The 21,569-nt window shown below is 39.1% G+C and overlaps 1 gene segment (V, D, J or C); it reads left to right on the top strand.

The window, feature by feature from the left end:
• LOC123952182 overlaps positions 1 to 19,447 on the top strand; it is a 60,986-nt gene extending 41,539 nt beyond the window's left edge. Inside the window, 4 exon segments of the C gene segment in view lie at positions 1,854 to 2,183; positions 11,235 to 11,360; positions 17,002 to 17,046; positions 18,850 to 19,447. Of these exon segments, the coding sequence occupies positions 1,854 to 2,183; positions 11,235 to 11,360; positions 17,002 to 17,046; positions 18,850 to 18,992 (644 nt within the window).
• The last annotated feature ends 2,122 nt before the right edge of the window (positions 19,448 to 21,569 follow it).

Genomic DNA, 21,569 nt, shown 5'->3' with positions numbered 1-21,569 from the left:
CTGGGTGGCTCTCCTCTAAAGCAACTGGTCATGATCTCATGGTAGTGGAATTGAGCCCTGAGCTCTGTGTTGGACTCCAGGCTATGTGGAGCCTGCTCAGGATTCCCACTCCCCTTCTTGTTTTGCCTCTCCCCGACCACTCTCTCTCTCTTAAATAAATAAATAACATCCTAAAAAAAGGAAAGTTGAAAAGAATATATAGTATAAATTCTATAAAATATAGGCACAAATCATAAAAAATGAAGAATATTACTTAATGCTCAGTTAACTATCACACTGAAAAAGTTATGGAAGTTCAAGATACCTTTTATCCTGAAAAGAATGAAACCCCAGGACTCTAGATAAAGAAAAGTGACAGGAGATAGGCCTAATGTCTTATCATCCAGATTTTCCCAAGCTCATGATTGGATTATCAAGTTCTTTACTTTGATGAATCAGAAGTGTTCCTAACAGAAACCAAACGTCATAAGATGAAAATCAGATTCTTTAATGTATTGAGTAGGGGCAAAAATTATGGGGATACCATGTACTTTGAAAAATAAATCTTGCTTTATATAATGTGCTTTTTAAATTGAAAACCAAAATATATGGTTGAGGAAAAATACAGTGTTTTCTATTATATTCAGCAAAATACTTTTTGTACTATAAGGAAATTGTACAAAATTAAAACAAGTGCAGTATGATCTAATACCTATTTATAGCATGAATTAAAGAACTCATCATTGTTTACTCATGCAGTATAAAAATCAGGAGCTGTGGGGCACAGGCAAGAATTCTGAGGAATTTTTTGTCCTTTCTTTTCAAAGGAGAAATCCTAGTCTTTTCTTAGGAAATGGCCATGAAATTATAATTCTACCTCCAAACTACTGGAAAGAGAAAATTAATAAAGGATTTGTGTTTCAGTTTGGACTCAAATCGGAATGAGCATTACTATTTAAAATTAATTAATAATGAATGTATATCCAAAGAATATCCCAGTCTCCAAGTGAAATACCCTTGAGAACCATGATATTTCATTATATAATTTCACATTCTATTTATAAGAAACTCTGACCAGAACAGTTAACATTACATCATTATATGTGACTTTATTCAGCAGGTGAAATGAAAGAAAATTGAGGGGTACTACAACAAGTTCAGCAGTCTTAGAGGGCAGATTCAGATTTGGAGGGAATTGCTAAGAGTCAAAATGTGGTGTCTTCTCAGTAAAGCTTCAACCCCAAATGAAATTCCAATATAAAATTAGCTTTTAGGGAACATTTCCTGAAGCAAAACAAAATTCTGACCATTACATTAATTGATTACGTTACTCTAAGAACATTTCTGAAAATAATCAATTTTATTTTCAAATAGAAGTTTTGTGTATATGGCCATTTTGTTTCTAAATTTCAGGCATTGTAAATTATTTGGAGGTGCAGCATTAAACACTGTCCTACTCAAAATCCCACAGTAGTCCAGATATGAGAACAAGATGTTCTATAAAATCAGAAATCAAGGAGAAGAATTCTAGTATTCAGGAATGGGCTTGGAACCCCTATTTGTAACTAAAAGAGTAACTTGATAGATTTCCATTCAAACAAGTGACTGTATTGTTTAAAAATATTCCATGTTTTGATCTAGGCTCTTTCACTTAATGTCTGTGACTTTGTCACGTTTCATAACCTCTAGATGCTCATTTCCCATGGAAACTAAGAAAATAAACACCTCATAACCCCCTGCACATGAAAAGCTACAGCAAGCATTAATTCTATAGCAACTTTCCTCCCCTTTACTATGTGCTGGTTGTTTCCAAACCACACAATGTCTGTGTTTCTCTAGTTATGTTCTAATTGTTATTCCATTTTCTTCAACAGATAAAAGTCCTGATGAAGATATTTCTCCCAAGCCCACAGTTTTTCTTCCTTCATTTGCTGAGGTAGAAGTCCATAAGGCTGGAACATATCTTTGTCTTCTTGAGGACTTTTTCCCTGATGTTATCAAGGTAGATTGGCAAGAAAAGGATGACAAAACAATTCTGAAATCTCAGCAGGGAGACACCATGAAGACGAAGGACACATACATGAAATTCAGCTGGCTGACCGTGACTGGAGCATCAATGGATAAAGAACACAAATGTATCTTCAACCACCAAATTAATAGGAGAGAAGTTGTTCAAGAGCTTCTTTATCCTTCAATAAACAAAGGTATGTGCACATAAAAATGAATACAACCACACAGAACACTTTGTTTCAAAGGGAAATCCCTACCTATTCTGTTAAGTATTTTTTTAAAGAATTTATTTATGTATTTCACAGACAGAGGTTACAAGGAGGCAGAGAGACTGGCAGAGAGAGAGAGAGGAAGGGAAGCAGGCTCCCTGCTGAGTAGAGAGCCTGATGCAGGGCTCAATTCCAGGACTCATGACCTGACCTGAGCCTAAGGCAGAGGCTTTAACCCACAGAGCCACCTTGGTGCCCCTTTTCTGTCAAGTATTAATGAAAACAAATATATATAATATTTCCTCTAATGTTGTTTTATTTAATGATGGCATAAATGTCCCGCTATTTCCCAACAGAATTCAAATAGTATGGGCTTTGAAGGCACCAGGATACCTCACTCAGTTCAGTATCTATTCCTCATTTATTTAGCTCAGGTCAAGATCTCAGGCTCTTGAGATCAAGACCATCGTTAGGCTCCATGTTCAGCAGAGTCTGCTTGAGTTTCTTTCTGTCTGCCTCTTCTCCCTGTGTTCTTTCTTTCTCAAAATAAATAATGAATCTTTAAAATAAAATAGTATGGCCTATGGAACATACAGAGAAAAAAAGAAAGACAAACTCACTTAGCCTTTCTCACATCAGTTTCATCATCCAAAATATTATTGTCACAGTGATATAGTTTCTACTTATTGTATGGATTAAATGAAACAATACATGTGAAAGCACCTAGCAACCTTGCACATAAGAAAGGTTCAGAGAGGGGCACCTGGGTGACTCTGTTGGTTAAACGACTTCCTTTGGCTCAGGTAATGATCCTGAAGTCCCAGGATCAAGTCCCACGAGGGTCCCTACTCAGCAGGGAGTCAGCTTCTCCCTCTGACTCTACCCTCTCTCTCTCTCACTCCCTTACAAAAAAAAACAAAAACAAAAACAAACAAAAAAAAAAAACTTTAAAAAATTATTTCAGAGCAATATCCTCACTTTATTTTTTCAGTGTTCCAAGATTCATTGTTTATGCACCGCACTCACTGCTCCATGCAATACGTGCCCTCCTTAATACCCATCACCCAGCTCACCCATCACCCACTCCCCTCCAAAGCCCTCAGTTTCTTTCCAAGAGTCCACAGTCTCTCATGATTCATCTCCCCCTCCAATTTACTCCAATTCACATTTCCTTTCCTTCTCCTAATATTCTCCCTGTTATTCCTTATGCTCCACAAGGAAGTGAAACCATATGAGAATTGACTTTCTGCTTGGTTTATTTCACTCAGCATAATCTCCTCAAGTCCTGTCCATGTTGATTCAAAAGTTGGGTACTCATCCTTTTTGATGACTGGGTAATATTACAATTCAATATATGGACCATACCTTCTTTATCCATTCATCTGTTGAAGGGCCTATTGGCTCTTTCCACAGTTTGGCAATTGTGGCCATTGTTGCTATGAACACTGGGCTACATATGGCCCTTCTTTGCATTAAATCTGTATCTTTAGGGTAAATACCCAGGAGTGCAATTGCAGGGTCATAGGGTAGCTCTATTTTTAATTTCTTGAGGAATCTCTGCACTGTTTTCCAAAGTGGCCGCACTAACTTACATTGCCAGCAGCACTGTTTGAGCGTTCCCCTTTCTCTACATCCTCTCCAATGCTTGTTGTTTCCTGTCCTGATAATTTTGACCATTCTAACTGGCATAAGACAGTACCTCAATGTGGTTTTGATTTGAGTTTCCCTGATGGCTAATGATGATGAGCATTTTTCCATGTGTCTGTTAGCCATTTGTATGTCCACTTTGGAGAACTGTCTATTCATGTCTTATGTCCATTTATTTGACCTGATTATCTCTTTTTTGGGTGCTGAGTTTGAGGAGTTCTTTATAGATTTTGGATATCAGCCCTTTGTCTATAGCATCATTTGCAAATATCTTCTCCCATTCAGTGAGTTTCCTCATAGTTTTGTTGACTCTTTCCTTTGCTGTGCAGTGGGGTTTTACCATGATGTAGTTCAAAAGTTCATTTTCACTTTTGTTTCCTTTGCCTTTGGAGACATGTCTTGAAAGAAGTTGCTGTGGTCTATGATGAAGAGGTTACTGCCTATGTTCTCCAGGATTTTGATGGATTTCTGTCTCACATTGAGGTCTTTCATCCATTTCAAGCTTATCTTTGTGCATGGTATAAAAGAATGGTCGAGTTTCATTCTTTTCTATGTAGCTGTCCTATTTCCCCACCACCATTTATTGAAGAGACTGTCTTTCCTCCCCTGGATATTTTTTTTTCCTGCTTTATCAAAGATTAGTTGACCATGGGTTGAGGATCCATATCAGGGCTCTCTATTCTGTTCCATTGATCTATGTTTCTGTTTTTGGGCCAGTACCATGCTGTCTTAGTGATCACAGCTTTGTAATATAGCTTGAAATCAGGCAACATGATGCCCCAAGCTTGGTTTTTCATTTTCACCATTTCCTTGGCAATACGGGGTCTTTCCTTATTTGAAACAAATTTTAAGATTGTTTGTTCTAGCACTTTGAAAAATGCCTGCGAAATTTTGATCTGGATGGCATTGAAAGTATAGATTGCTCGGGCTGTAGAGACATTTTAACAATGTTTATTCTTCCAATACATGAACATGGAATGTTTTTCCATCTTTTTGTGTCTTCTTCAATTTCTTTCATGAGCATTCTATAGTTCCTCCAGTACAGATCCTTCACCTCTTTGATTAGGTTTGTTCCCAGGTATCTTGTGGTTTTAGGTGCTCTAGTAAATGGAATCGATTATCTAATTTCCCTTTCTATATTTTCATTGTTAGAGTATAAGAAAGCAACCGATTTCTGTTCCTTGATTTTGTATACTGCCACATTACTGAATTGGGTGTGGAGTCTTTTGCGTTTCCCAAATAAAGTATCATGTCATCTGCGAAGAGAACGAGTATGACTTCTTTGCCAATTTGAAAACATTTTATATCTTTTTGTTGTTTGATTGCTGTTGCTAGGATCACTACTATGATGTTGAACAACAGTAGCAAGAGTGGGCATCCTTGTTGTCTTTCTGATCTCAGTGAGAATGCTGTCAAGTTTTCCATATGAGAATGATATTCACTGTGGGTTTTTCATAGACAGATTTTATGAAGTTGAGGAATGTTCCCTCTATCCCTATACTCTGAAGAGTTTTAATCACAGAAGAATGATGTATTTTGTCAAATGCTTTTTCTGCATCAATTGAGAGGATCCTGTGTTTCTTCTCTCTTCTCATATTGATTTGTTCTATCACATTGATTGATTTACAAATGTTGAACCAAACTTGCACCCCAGGGGTAAATCCCACCTGGTCATGGTGGATAGTCACTTTAATATACTGTTGCATCCTATTTGCTAGGATCTCGTTGAGAATCTTGGTGTCCATATTGGTCAGGGACATTGTTCTAAAATTCTCCTTTTTGATGGGAGCTTTACCTGGTTTGGGGATTAGGGTAATGCTGCCTCCATAGAAAGAGTCTGGAAGTTTTCATTCTGTTTCTATTTCTTGAAAGAATGTCAGGAGAATAGGTATTATTTCTTCCTTGAATGTTTGATAGATGGCCCCAGGGAATCTGTCAGGTCTGGACTCTTGTTTATTTCGAGGTTTCTAATCACTGTGTCAATCTCGTTACTAGATATTGGTGTATTCAGGCTGTCAATTTCTTCCTGTTTCAGTCTTGGAATTTATAGGTCTCCAGGAATGCAAGCACTTTTATGTTCCTTAACTTACTGACATACAGTTGTTGATAACAATTTCTGATGATTGTTTCTATTTTCTAGGTGTTAGTCATTATCACTTCCATTTCAGTTATAACTTTGTTCATTTGGGTCCTCTCTCTTTTCTTTTGGATTAGTCTGGCCAGTGGTTGATCGACCATATTAATTGTTTCAAAGAACCAGCTTCTATTTCATTGATGTGTTCTACTGTATCTCTAGATTCTAACTCATTGATCTCTACTCTAACCTTAATTATTTTCCTTCTTGTGTGTGGGGTTGGCTTAATTGGTTTTTGATTCCCCATTATTTAAGCTGTAAGGAGAATTTGTGTATTTGGGATTTTTAAATTTTGTTTGACTGAGGCTTGGATGACTATATATTTTCCCCTTAGGACTGCCTTTGCCATATCCTATAGGTTTTGGACTGATGATTCTTCATTCTCATTGGTTTCCTTGAGTTTTTTAAGTTCTTTTTTGATTTCCTGGTTGATCCAAACATTTTTGAACAGGATGGTCTTCAGCTTCCAAGTGTTTGAATTCCTTCCAAACTCTTTCTTGTGGTTGAGCTAAAATGTCAAAGCATTGTGGTCTAAGACTATGCAGAAAATAATCTTAGTCTTCTGATATTGGTTCAGCACTGATTTGCAACACATTATGTGGTCTATTCTGGAGAAAATTTCATGTGCTCTCAAGAAGAATGAGTATTCTGTTGTTTTAGAGTGGCATGTTTTCTATATATCTATGAGGTCCATCTGATCCAATGTTTCATTCAAAGATCTTGTTTCTTTGATGATTTTCTGCTTAGATGATCTCTCTGTTGCTGGGGGTGGTGTGTTAAGATGTCCTAAAATTAATGTATTCATATCAATGTGACTCTTTCTTTTGATTAACCGCTGGCTTATGTAGTTGACTGCTCCAATGCTAGGGGCATAAATACTTAACAATTGTTAGATCTTCTTGGTGGACAGACCCTTTAAGAATGATTAGTGTCCTTTTGTATCTCTGAATACAGTCTTTAGCTTAAAATCCAATTTATTTGATATAAGATTCACTACTCCAGCTTTCTTTTGAGGCTGGTCACTTTCAGTCTAGGTTTATCTTTAGGTTCCAAATATGTCTCTTATAAACATCATATGGGTGGGTCCTGTCGTTTTATCCATCTGCAACACTGTGCTATTTTATGGGTGCATTTAGGTCGTTCACATTGAGAGTGATTATCAAAAGATAAGTTTTTATAGTCATGATGTTGCCTATGAAGTCCTTGTTTCTATAGATTGTCTCTGTAATTTCTGTTCTATGTTACTCTTGGGTTCTTTCTTCTTTTATAGAACCCTCCTTAATATTTCTTGTAGTTCCAGCTTTATGGTCACATGCTCTTTTAAATCTTACCGGTCTTGGAAGCTCTTTATCTCTCCATCCATTCTGAATGTCAGCCTTGCTGGATAAAGTATTCTTGGCTGCATGTTCTTTTCATTTAGTGCCCGGAATATGTCTTGCTAGCCCTTTTTAGCTTGCCAGGTTTCTGTGGAAGGTCTGATGTTATTCTGATGGTCCTTCCTCTTTGCATAAGGAATCTCTTCACCCTAACTGTCCTTAACACATCCTCTCTGAATTTATGACTCGTGATTTTCACAATTAATTGTCTGGAGATTGTTCTAGACTCATTGATTTTCTGGGGTGTCCTCTCCGCCTCTAGAAAATGAACACTTGTTCTATTCCCCAGATTAGGTAAATTTTCATCCAGTGTTTTTTCAACTATATCTTCTAATCCTCTCTCTCTCTCCACCCCCTCAGGGATCCCAGTAATTCTGACATTGGAATGTTTCAAGGCATCATTTATTTTCCTAATTCTGTTTTCACGGTTTTTAAGCTGTTTATTCTAGGTCTTCTCCTGATACTTCTTTTCTATCATCTTTTCTTCTAGATCATTCATTTGATCTTCTGCCACATTTACCTCAGCTGTTAGAGTATTGAGATTAGATTGGATCTCATTGATAGCATTTTTAAGTTCTGCTGGATCAACTCTTATTACTGTCCTTAGAGTTTCTATTTTGCCATTAATGGTCTTCTCCATCCTAGTCATTGTCTGGATAATTGTTACCTTGAATTCTATTTCCAACATATTGTTTATGTCCATATCCAATAATTCTGGGGCAGAGGTCACAGTCTCTGAATTTCTCCTCTCTTGGGTGTTCCTCCTCCTAATCATTTTGATAAGGGATGCTTGAGGATGTATACTGGATATATCAAGCATGATCCAGTCAAGGTGCACCTTGCACAGTTTTGGAGCAATCTGGAATCCCCACCAAAAAGAAAGAAGAAAGAAAAAAGAGAGAGTAATGGAGGAAAAAAAAAACTAGCCAAAATGAGCCCGAGAAGTAAGATTTATAAGGTACATAAAGAAAAATACCAACAAGAAGACCAAGAAAAAGAACAGAAAAGAAAAAGAAAAGAAAAAAACAGCCAAAATGAGCTCCAAGAATAAGATTTATAGAGTACATAAACAGAAACTAATACACATAAACACTGACAGAATAAGATGGGAAGGTGTTTATAAACCCTTGATGTGGGCGAGGAAGGTTATTTCATTTCATCCTGAGTGTATCCTGTTATGTTACAGGGAAATTAAAACTGTTTTATATAGGGGTAGTATTGAATAGGGGAAAAAAAAAAGACTACCTTGAAGCTTATATCTATATCTATATCTATATCTATATCTATATCTATCTATCTATCTATCTATATATATATATATATATATATAAAAGAAACACAGGTTTAAGTATGAAAAAAGTTCAAGTGAAAAAATTATTATGTAATGTGTTGTATTAAACATCTAGTTGTAGTGATAAGTTAGTTAAAAAAATAACAGAATAAGAATGAGAACAAATTTTTAAAAACATTGTGCTTATGAAATATACAGTTTTGGGGGCAATAATGGGGGCTTAATATATTGTTTTCCCCCTATTGTTGGGGTTATTCAGTTTTATGGAGATCCTGTGGTTATTGTCTTCTTGTTCTTTCAGTTTGTCTTCTGGGGGCAAGGCCTGTGCATTGTTTTTCAGTCAGTTTTGCCTGGGCTGAATTGCCCTGCCACCTATCAAGGGGCTGGGTTCTGTGGAAACCAGCTTTTCAAGTTTTGGTTCTATGGAGGCTTTTGTTCTCTCATGGCTTTTTGTGGCTTTTTGGAGGGTTCATGCAAAGTAAACTGTCCACACCCAGATCTCCACCTCAGAGAGAAGCCTCAGTCTACTTCCCTCTGGATTGTTCAGAATACACAGACTTCCCCTCTGCAAACTCCATTGAACACTGCAACCTGCCATAGGCATTGCCTGCTCCCACCACCTCAGTGGTCATCCTGAGGTCCACACTTGTCTCTGCACCCCCGTGCCCTAAAACTGTGAGCAATATTGGTCCAGGTGAGTCTGATTCTGGTGGCTGCTTTTGCCGACTGTCTGGAGTCCACGTCCATCCTGGGTGCACTCAGACCCAGTGGCAGTGCAGGTCATGGAAGGCTGTGGGCCCAGGGACCTCAGGCAGGAGCTTATACCAGGCTCTCTCAGGTATGGGCAGGGGTGTACCCCACCCCAGTGGTGGTGCAAGCATTGGAAAGCTGCGGGCTCAGGGACCACTGGCAGGAGCCCCTGTTGGGCTCTCTCAGGCTTTGGTGGGAGCAAGCTGTGACCCCCCTGAAACCATGGGCTTAGGTCCGTTCCTGTGGCCACCCAATTCTACCAGTTGCTCCTCAAGAACCTTTGTTCTTCTCGTGTGGTTTTAACAAGACTCCAAGTTAATGCTGGTCTGCGAGCACAGGACACTTTCATATTGTTGTTTACTTCCCAATGTGTCGCTTCTAGTGGCTCCCTCCCTTCTGTTTATCCTCTGCTAACAATCCGAACACTCCCACTCTGCTTTACCCCTCCACTGATGATCTTCTGCCCCCGTAGAAATCCAGACGTGTATAATCTTACATCTCAGGCCGATTTCATGGGAGTTCAGAGTGTTCTAGTAGATATTTAGCTCACTATAGGGGACTGGTTGAAACAGGGTCTCTTACTTCTCTGCCATCTTGCCAGAGTGCCCTGCCGCTTTTTAAATGAAATGTCCAGAAGGTCTACTTTTCATGATTTTACTTGATCAGGAAAGAAGAGCAATTACATATCTTTCAAGAATATTCTTCTCAGCATCACAGTCCTTTTCACTTTAATGTTGATCTACTCAAAGTATGACCCATTAACAATGAGTTACAGGGCACAAAGTGCTGTTCATTTGATGGAACCGAATCACAGCTCAACCTGAAATAGTAATTTGTCAATTGAGGATTTAGTGTAATCTTGTGTTTTTCAGATTTGAATTTTATATACCAGAAAAAGGTGAAGTGTCATAAGTAAAGATTGGGTGAGGCTCACATGCATAAAGTTTATTTCATTCTACAAAATGAATATATTTCTTTCCATTAGTAAAGCTGTTCAGCAAACATTAATCCATTCCTAGTGAATGCCAGGCTGGAAGGGGTGTGGGATGAACTACTATCCCAATGAGAATCATTACCATAATGCAAATAGACTTTTCCTAATCACGCAGGGTCCATTTTGATTCAGGTATGATATAGGCATCATGTCCCAATGGATCCCCATTGGTGTAGAGATCAGTTTAGATCTTGTGGGCAGTCAACTGAAAGTACCCTAGCCAACGGTGATCCAGTAACTCAGTAGATTCAATCACATCCTGGAATAAACAACACAGACCAAGGCTACAGAAGGCTCTTAAGAAGTAGCCAGTTTATACTTTTCACTGTGATTCACAAGCAATTTTTAAGCAGTGGGAAACACACATAACAAGAACTGTGAAGAGCTTTCTCTATACAAGTTTAAATTTCTGAAGTAAATCTTTTTCTTCTTGGAATGTTGGGGGAGGGGGGAAAGAACCCATATGCCTAAAATTGTAACACTCAGTTTAAGGCTCCAAGTCACTAAACAAAGACTTAATACCTAAACCAAGTATAATTTCAACCCTTCAGAAGAGTAACATTTACCCAGTCAACATGGGCATTTCCTGATCAGCCCCAGAAAGATTCCTGATGGATCCCCTCTTTCCCTTTGGGAAGGTGACCTTGCCTAAAATAATGGATACTTTGCCAAGAATTTTCTTTTTCTGCTCCCTCTCTATTGTTAAAAAGATTTCCTTTCCTCTAATCCATTTGAGTTCCCCTCTACTTCCTAGATGGAATGCTGAGTGATTCATTAATAGACTGATTAATAATGCTATTAGATCTTTAACATTTACTTAGTTCCAATTTTTGTTCTTTAACAGGTTTGATGGCTGTGACAGAATCTGCAGTGGACTCCCAGGGACAATCAGAAACAAAGCGAACGACAGAGCTGGTGACCGTGAGTCCTTTGAATTCACGATCTTTCTCACCTGATCCAATGGCTGTGGGTGAGTTCTTGGCTCTATGCTCTATTCTCTTTTTGTTCACACTCCTATTGTAACTGATTTTGCTTTACAGGGCAGGCCAGCTTAGGCTGGCAGAGTGTTATGCTAGGGATAAGTTGAGGTAGCATCTTTTTTTTTTTTCAGCTCTGTTGAGCTTGTATATTTGCCCAGAAGGCAACTGAACTGGCTCACAACCAAGTCCCTAAATTTTCAGACCGAGTTCCTCATGTGGAACCCTCAGGAAGTGTCCAGGAGAATTGGTGTTGCATGAGAGTCTTCTTTGGCCAGAGCTCAGTAACATCTCTTACTGGCCATACACTAATGTGTGCATCATTTTTAGTCTTTAGTGTAGACCATGAGTTGTGGGACAGAGGGAGAGGAAAAAGCAGACTTCCTACTGAACAGGGAGCCTCAAATGGGGCTTGATCCCAGTACCCTAGGATCAGGACATTAGCTGAATAGAGATCCTTAATGGACTGGGCTGCCCAGGTGAGCCCAAATTGCAAATCTAAAAGTCCTTTTGTGTTTCAAGGAATTGGCTTGGTAACCACCAGGTTGGAGACCTCAAAAGTACAAAACAGTTCCCATCGTCTAACTTGTCAGGTCCATAAATCTGGAACAACTGCTTACTATCTGGAAGCTCCATGCCTGCTCCCTCTGCAGCTGGACGTCATTCCAATGCCAGTTGGTACATGTTGTCAATATGCCCTTGTCATTGTTTGTATATTTTCTGGGTGGGATTAAGCCTTTCCTGCCAAGAGGCTGATGTCCTCATTGTGGCAAAGACATTGTTAAAAATGGGTTTCCCCTTTGGGGGACACCTTCTGTGAGCTCCAGTGACTAGGGCACATAATTCACAGGGAAAATCACAGGAGCCTTTAGGAAAACCTTGCAAACTTCCTGGAATTGTCTCAGTGTACAAACGTCTTCTGGTCCTTTGGATGTGAGTCCTCAGTGTTTGATGCTCAAGTCTGTCGTCATCAGGTTACAGAATCCTTCTTAGAGCACAATTAAAGGGTCCTCTCAGTCACAGGATGAAGCCTGGTGATTAGGTATGTAAGACACAACATCAGAGGAAGATAGCCCTGGACATTTCCAGTAGAAGTGGGACATTACCAAGTGTTCCTGCTCTAGAACTAATAGTTGAACCTTGTACACATTCCAAAGCTAAAGAAGTCTTCGCCTGACCCCTAGTTCTGCCCAGACACTGGAGTTTCTGAATCAAATTGAGGGAAAGAGAAGTAGCTGACATCCAAAGAGACTGCTTTCATCTAGACAGGGGTTCAAAGCTTCATACTTTTAATATGAAATACTTTGTCCCTCTTTTCTTTTCCTTTACACTGTCAATGGCCTGTACCTCCCAGGTCAATGCCAAGAGGCCTAATCTCTGGAATCAGAGCTACCTCCAGAAAATATAACCCTGGTCCCAATTTCTCTCAAGGTCAAAAAGACATCTCATTGGTTGATTACATAAAGTTATATTGGGAGTTAGTTAGGAATTACCAAGAAGCCACCGGGATTCACTCCTTTGGCTGGCCCTACTTCCTTGGGGAGGGATAATTATAAAGAAGTACAATCAAGACCTTTCCCTTCATTCTTGAAGTTGTTACAGAAGCCCTCCTAAATCAAAGTGTAGCCTCCCCCCAAAAGCAAAAAGCAAACAAACAAACAAACAAACATTACTCTTTGACGCTGACCAAAGCAGTTCTTGAAAGTAAAATAGCCCTTGATTATGACTCAGCTGAGCAAGATGGATCTTTGCTGATACATCTTTGATACACCATGTACCCAGTTGAACACTATTGGGTAAACTAAAACCCAATAACATTAGATCACGGTGCAAGCCATGTGGCTTAACAGAGTTACTCTTTAATAGGGTCTTACTTACTTATTTGATTTAATTGCTTTGAGTCTTTGGGACTATGACAAACATGAGGAATTATCCTGCTTAGAGGCATCATAATAATCTGCCGGGTGTGTTATGTCCTCTCAAAAGCTTTCCATGCAAATTCAAAGTCAGTAATCTCCAAGCAAAGGATCTAAGATGGGAACATTACAAAGAATGAAGAGAATGACCAATTCAAAAATTGTAAAGCTGAAGTTGAAACCTGTGACTATCATAAGGGTTAAGCAAAAAGGTCAAGACCTGTTAATATCACCCAGAGGAACAAGAATGACTGTGAGAATGTCAGAGCAGTTGCTGAGAGTGGTGTTAATGCCTTCAGTTTAGAACCCATCTCTCAGTTCAGCTGAGAGTCTGATCAAAAGGCAGAGTTGTTAAAAAGGAAAACCACAGGCTCAAAATGTACTCAGTTAGCTTAAGGCCACAAGTCATTAAAGTCTTCATACCTACCCAGCTGCAGAGTCAACACCCAGAAATGCAACCTTTAATGAGTGGACATGGGAACTTCCTGGTCCGCACTAGGAAGTTGACAGATTGTCCCCCTCCATTCCGCATAGGAGGATGACCTTGCCTAAGCCAATGGTTTCCTTGCTGATAATTTCTTTTTCACTCCCTATCTTGAATAACCTCTTTCCTATTGGCCTTTGAAGCTCCTCTCTACATCCTAGATAGGACGATGCCTGACTCATGAATAGGTTTATAAATAGAGCCAATTAAATCTTTAAAATTACTCAGTTTTGAATTTTTGTTATTTCCCAGATTCCTAGTTTGTCCAATGACCAAATTCCTGTTAAACATTTACTTTTACCTAACCTTTGATGAAGATCAAATGAAATTATGCCAGTGAAAATGCTTGTTGAAAACACAACATGGATGAGTTTATTCCTATATTCATTGTATTTATTTATATATTTTCCTAAAACTAACTTAAGTAAGATTATAAGTCAGCCCTAAGTTTTCTATTTCCTAACAGAAAGGAAGCAAACGAGCAAGGCATAAATTTAATGTAACCCTTTGGCTGAAGTATCCTGTTAGGTTTTGATTTCTCTAGTTTGCAGAGAAAAGTAGAAAGTACAGTAAGTTTTATGGTGAGAATTTTGGTAAGGGAGAAGTTCCTGTGTATATGATGTGTTTTACTTAGCATTTCTGAAAGGAATGTCTCCATGTTCTTCTCATAGTAACAAAGTTAATTAAGGCATTTCTGTTAATGCAATTCTATAGCAGATTTCTAATACTCGTTCATGAAATTTTCTTTTTTATTTTTACTGTTTTATTTATTTATTTGAGAGAGAGAGAGAGAAAGAGAGAGAGAGAGGGAAAGAGAGAGAGAGAAGCAGATTCCCTGCTGAGCAGGGAGCCTCGTGTGTTGCTAGATCCCAGGATCCAGGTATCATGACCTGAGCCAAAGGCAGATGCCCAACTGACTGAGCCTCCCAATATCCCTGTTTTTGTTTTTGATAAAAACTTGTATATATGTGTATAGATACGTGAAAGCAAAGAATAATGAAATGATTCTCAAAAGAGATAAAACTCATCTTGTCCTCATTTTTGAGCAGCCTTGAGAAAGAGCACCTAGAACACACATACAGGTTTTATATGAAACTTGTTATTTTACTGTCTTATGTCAAACAATACATGATGATAAGAGATTTTCATTTATCTTTTCTAAAGTTTTATTTTACTGACAGTTAGTAAACATACAGTGTTATATTAATTTCAGATATAAATATGATCAATAAAGTCACTGCATGGAAAAAAGGGAGATCTTTAAGGCACTGTAAAGTTAGCTCTTGAGGATATTTTAACATCTAACATCTAACAACTGCAATAATTATCTATAGTTGTATATAGTATTTTATATACTGTATATTGTATATAGTAATTATCTACAATATAATCATCTAACAATTATAGTAATTACAATTATAATTAACATAATTATAGTAACATTTTCTTTCCTGGGATTTACTCAAATGTTATATCTCAAAAAGATTTCTTCAAGAGCACAAGAAAATAAGATTGTGTGGAGTACATAAAATTGCACACCATAACCATGTCTCTGTGGACAAAGATAAATAGAAAAGAAAAGGGATAAAACAAAAGAGCCTTGCAACTCTCTCTTCCTGCATCCTGTGGTCAAAGATCATTTTACTGATTTTTGTCTTTTTATGTATGTTTGGTGCTTTTGTGTTTTGTTTTGTCTTCTACACTATAGGTAAATACAACTCCATTTTTGTGTGTGTTCAGAGGGCTCTAAATGTGACTTGGTCTTCATTCTATCCCTGCAAACAAGTTCACATTCAGGGGTGAATGTGTGGCTCAGTTGGTTAAGCACGGGCCTTTGGCTCAGGTCTTGATCCCAGCCAGGGTCATGGGATTGAGCTCTGCATTGGGCCGCCTGTTTATTTTTTTATATTTTTAAATTATTTATTTATTTGACAGAGAGAGAGAGAGAGAGAATGAGGAAGAGAGGGGTATAAATAGGGGGAGCTACAGGCAAACGGAGAGGGAGAAGCAGGATCCCCACTGAGCAAGGATCCTGAAGGGTGGCTGGATCCCAGGACCCAGGATCATGATCTGAGCCAAAGAAAGCCACTTAACCGACTAAGCCACCTGGGTGTCCCTAGGTTCTCTGTTTAGTGGGGAGTCTGCTTCTCCCTCTACCTTTGTCTCTTTTCCCTGCCATGCTCTCTCCCTCTCAAATAAATAAATAAAAGATTTTTAAAAATGAGTATCTGTAATGAAAAGGTCATTTGCTAAGATGAAAGACTAAGATATCTGAAAGAGATGGTGTTTGACAGTGCACAATGGGGAATTATGTTCGATTTCTATGGGGTGTTTTCTGAGGTGCTTTTCACATGCTCTCACTCATCTAATGCCCACAACCATTCTTTGAGGGATGGGTCTAACAATCACTGGTATAATTTTGCAAGGTACATAGACTTTAAATATTATTTCCTTCTGGGTAAGACAGAGTCCTCCAAATTCAGCTTATATGAGTGTAACTGGGGGATCAGATGACATAATACATGTGAACCTTTAACACAGTGTCTGGCACAGTAATAATCATTTAATAGGTATTAGCTTTCATTCATATTGTTGTCATGTCTGCAAATACCACCACTCCAGAAAATCATGTGTGGTATCTGAGGATACTGATTTGAAAGGTAGGTGATTTGAAAGGTAGGACTGCTTTCTTTTGCTTAGATGGGAAATTGACCTAAACCACACCCCTTCCAACATGTAAGATTCTGCTGTGATTCTAGGCTTGGATGGATTCATCTTGGTAACAGCACTTCACATCAGCAGTGGGTGCTGAGGACTATATAGCAGCCAGTTTCTGGTTATTTTTCCATTCAACAAGTTTGTATAGGACACCTACTTTGCAGTAGGCACCGTGCTAGGAGCTATGAGCAGAGAAGGAAAACAAGATAGTCTTAGGCATTTACCCTCCAGCTGTGGGGGAAAAAAAGAAAGAAATGCATAATACATGAAGTTCAACATGTGCAGAAATATAATTTTGAATTGATTTATTGAATTACACAGACTCAGAACAATCAATTCTGGAATTGTGGGGCTCATATTTGTAAAGGCTCTCCTCTCTGATTACTAATTATTATATCTACCTATCTATCTATCTATCTATCATCTAATTATCTATCATCTATCTATCCATAACACAGACACACATCAAATAATGGATTTGAACAATTGAATAATACATGCACTCATTTCTTTCAGAGCTTGCTGCTATTAACGCCACAAAATCTCTGAATGATGAAAATGGTAAGATTTTGTCTATGTTTGCCTTTATTCTGCGGTAGCATTTTTTTTTCCCTCCTCATCAACATCACCATTGAACTTCCCTGGCTTCTGGGAAAACCTCAGAATCACTGGATCTTGAGCAATAAACTGAATGATGTTTTAAAACAATCTATCATCTCTCAGGAATCATTATCACACAGTAAATGTTGGTTTGGGTGTGAGAGGACTATAAATTAGGGGTGCAGGGATGTGCTCTCAATTCTTTTAACGATGGAATTCATTCACTTCTGTGACCTTTGTTACTACTGAATGAAGAAAACAGGATATGAATTGCTTCTAGATTTTTTTTTTCAGATTGCTTCTAGATTTAAAAAAAAAAAAATTGTTCTTGCTGGAAGTTAATAACATGAACTGACCCTGAGAGCTTCTTGTACAGAAGGTGTGCTGCACTGTGAGTGCATTTTGTTTAATTCTCCTAATACTCACTGTGAAGGATTTTATTCCCATTTTACACAGGAGGGCAATGAGCTAAATTTATTTGTCTCCATACCACACACCAAGATTGAGGGCTTCATCCCAGACCATCTGAATTAAGAGTTCAAATACTATCTTAGTTTTTATTCTTGCTTAATCCCCAAAGCCGAGACTCTGAGACAGGTGTACACATGGGGAGGGGTGTGAGTGCAGGGCTTCTGGTGCCACAGAGTAGAGGTAAACTCCAGTCTTTTAAGTATCAGTTCCATGTCTACAGCTAAACTATTTACATTTTCTGAGCACACCTAAAATGACACAAATAACATCTAACTCAGTCATGGAAGATGTAACGTGACATATGTGAAAGGTCTAGCATAGGAATCTCACTTAGCTGCTACATTGTAAGTACTAGCTCCTGGCGTTGTCTCCCCACATACGAACAAAGGTAATGATGAAGAGCATTGGTTCTAGCTCTGCTGATCCAACCTCCGTGTCCAATATCAAGGGACTTGTGGGCTCTAAACATCATCATCACCTTCTTCGTTATCATCATCTTAATTTATAGTTTTGCTTAATCATTTTGATGTCTTTGTTATTTTTTGCATGTGAATATGCAGAATTTTGTAGAGCAGCTGAGAAAGTGTTCTTAAATGATGTATGGCTGGGATTGAGTTCTGGCTTCTGGTACTTACTACTTACATGAAATCAGCCCTTCTCTCTCTGTCCTCGGTTTATTTGTAAAAATGGGAGTGAAAATAATAATAATCTCATAGGTTATTGAAAAATTAAATAAGGTTTAAGTTTTGCATACAAAGTTGCCAAAATAAGTAACAGCTAGTTTGTACTTAATGGATATTGCCTCTTACTCTTTTTTTTTTAATGAGTCAGATTTATAAGACCCAGACACAATACTGATGTGTTACGAAGTCCAGGTATTGTATCTGTTTTAAACTAATTGTTATCAATGAAATTTCTACAGAACTTATATTGCCTCCTATTCTTCTTAGAAACATGGTAGGGAAGAATGAATGTTCAAAACTATTTATCACCAATGCCTTTTTCCCATTGGATTTATTCATTATAAACATAAACTTACTTTTTATTACTTTGGAAAGTTCTAGGTGAATTTCACAGGTGTTTGAGTGACTTGACCAGCAAACTCTGTTCTGAGTTGTCTTGGGGACGATGGAGGTGGAGATGGTGATGATGTAGGTGTTTATTCTCCAGTTGTGCTGGTGTGAGTGTGTCACTTCAACCTAAGTCATCAGAGTGTATACAGTTACCCTTCACCCATTAATCAGTCCTAGCCTTTCAAAACAACATGGGAAATTAATGAAATGCTTCTTTTAGAAACCCTGCAGCTGCAGCTCATGAACACATCTGCCTACTATACCTACCTCCTCCTCCTCCTGACGAGCCTGATCTACTCCGTCATCATCGTCATCTGTCTGCTTGGGAGTCCAGCACTCAGTGACAATGGGAAGAGTTCCTAACAGATGGTGGCACAAGGTGTCACTTCTTGCCATTGGCTAGTGTCCCTAAAAGTGTCTGCTGAGGATCTAGGGAGACTCCTTTCTGAGATTGGGTTCTTTTAGGTCACATGTGTCTTTTTCTTGTGTCATTATCTGAGAACAGGCTTACAAACCCCTGGGCAAACAGAAGCTTTCACTCTGCAGCTAGAACAAATCCTGCCATGACTCAGGGGTGGGGCCAGGGGGCATCCACAGAGTCTTTTGCACCACCCCCTCATCGGTGTCCACCAGCTCCCAGCCACCCAGTTCCCATGCCTCTGGGTACAGCCAGCATACACCTTACAGCTGCATTCCTTGAACTCTTTAACCAGACAACTGCCTTGAAGTCTTTATTTTATGCACCTGGAAGCCATCATGCTTGTTACCTGACATTTGTGTGTTTTTCATAATAGGCACAATAAAAGCAATCAAAAGTCTTCTTTGGCCTCTGTGTAATTTATTTGGTGCTAACTGAGAGTCCAAAGTAAAGGACAGCCTGACAACTGAGTCTTCCAATTCAGCATCACTTGTAATAATGGTCAGTTCCACATTTCTAGTTCTTTCTCTGAGATGGTCCTTATCATGCTTTCCTTGGGGGCACTGATCCTAGGTGAGCCACAGACAGTGAAGGTTTCCAGGTTATTTCTCCTTCAAAGTTTAGCAGATTCAGACTCATTTGGTTTAATACACTCTGGTGGTGACACTATAACATGTCGCATGACTGGTGGCTGCGCTCAGACCTGTCCCAGTGTGTCACAGGCACTAAATTTCCTGAATTCACAAGAAGCCCCAGAGATCTGCACTAACACTGAAAAGGTAAAATGGCTGAGGGGTTAAGGGCTTGACTTCTGAACTCCAAATGCTTTGGCTTAAATCTTGGTTCTATAGCTATTTGAACTCTCTGTGACATAATGTTTTCATGTGTCAAATGGAGTTGAAGTGACCCCTCTCTTGGAGTTGTGTGGATAAAATGAGTTAACTTTCCTAGGTACCTGTGAGTGCTCAAAAACATTAGCCTCTACTGCTGGCAGCTCTAAGTTAGAAATAAGAGAAACACACATGTACACATGCACGCACACTAACAATTAGGGCACTCATTAATATGTGTGTATATTTCTACACACATGGATGTAAAACAAAATATTCGGTGATTGTTTATTTTTCTATTTTTGTTATCAAATTCATTTAACTTAGTAACTTCAGCATATTAGAATTTAAACCATATGTCATCTAAAATTGGGAAGGATTTTTTCTTTATTTACAATCAGATTCAGTTCTTGTAAACAGGAGCTTTTGGATACCAATTTGATGTTCCCATGTGGAAAAAACATAAAGCCCACAAGATACAAGAAAGAGGAGATTTAATATTGATCTACTCCTTGTTAAAAATTTCTTCAGACCTCTTAGGACAAATGTCTGGACCCACTCAGACATGTGGAACTATTTCTGCACGTGGAAAGCATGGAGGCACAGAGAGAAACCAGCAAATTACTTAAGCCCTGTGGGCTAATGTCACTACTAGGGTCCTAGGCACTGTGTCCTGTGACTTCCAACTCCCTAGCACTTTCCTTCCCAAACTGGACCTGGCCTGCCCTGCACTGGGAGGTGCATACAGGGGGAGGGTGGTGGTCATGGAAACAGTGTGGGTGGAAGGAGGGTGCTATGTACCCCTTCAATTGTGGTTGATTCCTGCAACTGCTTGACGTCAAACTGCCCCTGCTGGTTGGGGCTCTGCAACCACTGGCTCTGGTGTTGAAAGATGAAATAAGAACAGTTAAACCACAGCCAACTTTGCTCATTTCCAAAAGGCCACAGCTAATGGAAAGAAAATATGCATCTGCACACATTCTCCTGCTCTCAAATATACTCTCTGACTGTGGGTGATGGTCCCTCTATTTATACCCAGTCCATTCTTGTAGCTGCCATGGGAGTTAGGATTGTATGCCCAAGGCTGCGGAGTTGCTGCACACTCAGTCCACTCCGACGACACTGTTCTGAAGGAAACAGCAGAGATTTCTTGCTAAGCAGGGTGACAGAGTCCCATGCGCATGAGGTTACGAGCACAGGGTGACTGTAGACGACACAACAGCAGGTGCTTCTTTCCTCACAAGAGCACATGGACATATGGAGGCTCTGGGTTCAACTGTGTCACTGAATTTCACAGACTGAGTCATGCCAGTCCCCTACAGGGACAAGTGACTGCAGAGCCAGGCTGAGCAATGCTCAGTAGAAGACTTGCACAACAGATAAGTGTGTTTGGGGGGGTGTGTGGAGGAGAGGAGGGCTGTTCAGTGATGTGAGCATAAAAAGTAAGTGTCCACACCCACACCCCACCCAAGCATGGAACAGATTGTGCCCAATGCCGGGATCCAATCTGTCCAGGCCTTGGGGAAACAAAACTCTACTGCAGAGATCACTGCTTTGGCTTTTACAGTCTGACTTCACAAAGCATATTCCCACCATAACCTCACTCCTCTTGTTCTATACTGAGAACCAACTTCAGTGTGAGCTTTGGCTTTCTTGAGCATGGGCCCATGTTACTCCTTCAGCCCAGCATAT

This window comes from Meles meles, chromosome 10 (genome assembly GCF_922984935.1).
Source record: "Meles meles chromosome 10, mMelMel3.1 paternal haplotype, whole genome shotgun sequence".
In the NCBI taxonomy this organism is placed as follows: Eukaryota; Metazoa; Chordata; class Mammalia; order Carnivora; family Mustelidae; genus Meles; species Meles meles.
The sequence above is the reverse complement of the archived record's forward strand: the minus strand, read 5'-3'. Positions and strand labels throughout refer to the sequence as shown.